Here is a 2,656-nt window from a genome sequence, read left to right as displayed (position 1 = left end):
GGAAGGATTAGTCAAATTGATAGCTAATTAAAATCTTAAATTTCAAGTGCAAGTGACAGAGTCCCAGAACAATTAAATTCTAACTAATTAATCGACATATATATCGTGATTAGTAAGATGACTCAAGTGAACCAAATGCCAATAAAGGGCGTTCAATAAGGTGACGAAATTCAAGAATCTAAGTTCGGAATCAAGCTACAGTTCAAGAGGATAAACCACATATTAAAAAAAATTGTCAATCGGTCAATCTGGAAGGACAACATACTGAGCTTCAAGGGGATTAATTTATTATTATTATACGATTGACTCAAAATTTGGATATTGAATCTTTAAGTTTTTTTGATATAAAATTCATATTTAAAACGTACATAAAAATAATATAGGTAAAAATATTTAAAAGACATACAAAAAATGACAGTTAAAGAATAACTCGTTTGACTCCCGAAATCCGAATACATCGCATAAATCGGGTAAAAGGGAGTACTCTTTTTTTTTTAAAAAAAATTATTTTAATCCATCATCCAGGATATACTGACATTTGTCATGATGGGGGGTTTGGCCAGACCGCTACCAGTATATACGTTTATTCAAAAATATATACGGAGGAGGACATAAACCTCAGCCTCCAAAAGATAAAGGGAGTACTGTTTTACACGACAGTGCAGTAGAGAATCCATATTATTAAAGATGAAACATTCCTTAATTCCGTTCATTCAGTTGGTGGTCACACAAATTTGAAGTTATCACCAATATAAGAAGATATGATGCTTCAATACCCTAAGATGCCAATTGCTGACATAGAGCCCCTTTAACAAAAGAAAGATTGACTTTTGCCTACTTCTTTGCTTTTTGTTTTTTTCTTTTTCTTAAACTATTCATTTATGTGTTGAAAACTGATGTCAAAATCATAAATATGATTCTTTTCCACTCTTATAGATACCTTTTAACTGATTATCAAATATTTTACAACTGGGTAATAATCATTTTCACCTCTCAATTTTGGTTTAAAAATCAAACTCCCCTCTCAACTTTGAATAATAGTCATTCTTCCCCCTTTATTTTAGTTGATTTTTTTAAATTCCTATTTTGCCCTTACATTATCAACTTGTCATTTTTTCTTTTACTTCATCTCTTTAATCTATGTAACAAACTTCCTATAAGAAAATAAATATTATTTTCAAGACGAAAAAAGAAAAGTAAGAAATACTAGTTGAGTATATTACTTAATGTCGTTCTATACTGAAATAAATGAGAGGAAAGAGAATTTTTTTATTAATAATAATCAAAACTCTGATATTTATTTATACAAGTGAAAAATAATAGGTAATAATACATTTATAAATATATTTCAATACACGTAACAAAAAATAATTAATAAAAATAGAGGTATATTCCATAACAAATTCCTAAAAGATTATTTATTATATTATAAATAAATTTTAAATTATTTCTATTAATGACAATAGAAACTCATTTATATATATATAAACACACACATATACGCATGCATGTACATACGTAATATATACTTAATGTATGTAACATTAAAATATCAATCTTAAAAAGTAACATTTGATTTTGTGATAAATTCATAAAAGGATTATTCTACTTATAATATGAATTTTAAGTAAAAATCTACAAATACCTAGGTTAAAAAAATAAATTATATATAATATAAAAAGGTATTACATAAATGGAGGATTGAAAATGTCAAGGATGAAATAGACATTGCATCGGATAAAGGAGGGAGAATGTCTATTGTTCATAGTTGAGGAAGAGTTTGATTTTTAAAGCAAAGTTGAGGGTGAAAATAATTGTCACCCTTTTATAATTTATAGCAATATAAGGAAATAAGGAGCAAGTTAGATTTATAAAAGATGCTCAAATGACTACATTCAAGTCCACAAACATTGAGAAAACCAAACTACTAGATATCAGTATGAACTTTCTACATGTTGGATTGTAGTTTTACCAGCATATTCGACATGAGTCTGAACTAGTCATGCCAGTAGATTTTGAGTACCAGATATCTAAAGCAAGAAAAAGAAAAAAAGTTTTACAAAGTACTATAGACATAAGCTATAACCAAAGAGCTTTAGCTTTCTTGAGCAAAGGAATAAGCTTTCCTTCTAAATGGAGACTCATAATCTCATTAGCACCACCAATTAATTCTTGTCCAATGAACACTGCTGGCACACTAGGCCTTCGACCTAGTACCAGCAATGCTCTTTCCACTTGTAAGCCATTGGGAAGTTCATCAATTTCATATACAGTTAAGTTAGCACCAAAACTTGATATGAGTGACTTTATAGTGTGGCACATGCAACACTTGTTTTTGCTGAACATCACCACTGGATTTTCTGATACCAATTTCTTCACTGACTCCATTATTGGAAAATGATGAATACAATAAGAGGAAGAGTGATACTTGATGAAGTGAGTTGATCAGTTGTTGAAGTGATGATGAAATTGAAACTCTCCGTGGAAGCTATTTATATACTTGTAGTGATAGTGACTACAGTAAATTCAATATGCTTCCTTTATACCCCGAGCAATTAATTAATTAAAAGAAAGACAAAGGAAAGAATAATTTCTAGGTTTTAAGATAAGGCGTTGACACTGTTACATGTACTCTGGCACTCAAGGTTCTTGATAC

The 2,656-nt window shown here is 29.4% G+C and overlaps 1 protein-coding gene across 1 annotated transcript; it reads right to left on the bottom strand.

Moving 5' to 3' along the window:
• Positions 1-1,851: 1,851 nt before the first annotated feature.
• Positions 1,852-2,446, bottom strand: LOC132068726 (monothiol glutaredoxin-S2-like). Its single transcript, XM_059462410.1, has one exon. The coding sequence runs from the start codon at positions 2,386-2,388 to the stop codon at positions 2,080-2,082; it is 309 nt and encodes a 102-aa protein (XP_059318393.1). The 5' UTR covers positions 2,389-2,446; the 3' UTR covers positions 1,852-2,079.
• Between the last annotated feature and the right edge of the window lie 210 nt (positions 2,447-2,656).

This window comes from Lycium ferocissimum, chromosome 1 (genome assembly GCF_029784015.1).
Source record: "Lycium ferocissimum isolate CSIRO_LF1 chromosome 1, AGI_CSIRO_Lferr_CH_V1, whole genome shotgun sequence".
Classification (NCBI taxonomy): Eukaryota; Viridiplantae; Streptophyta; class Magnoliopsida; order Solanales; family Solanaceae; genus Lycium; species Lycium ferocissimum.
Note: the sequence above shows the minus strand (reverse complement) of the source record. Positions and strands in the feature narration are given on the sequence as shown.

Coding starts and splice junctions, on each gene's coding strand:
- LOC132068726 (XM_059462410.1), bottom strand. CDS start 2,388: ATGGAGTCAGTGAAGAAATTGGTATCAGAAAATCCAGTGGTGATGTTC.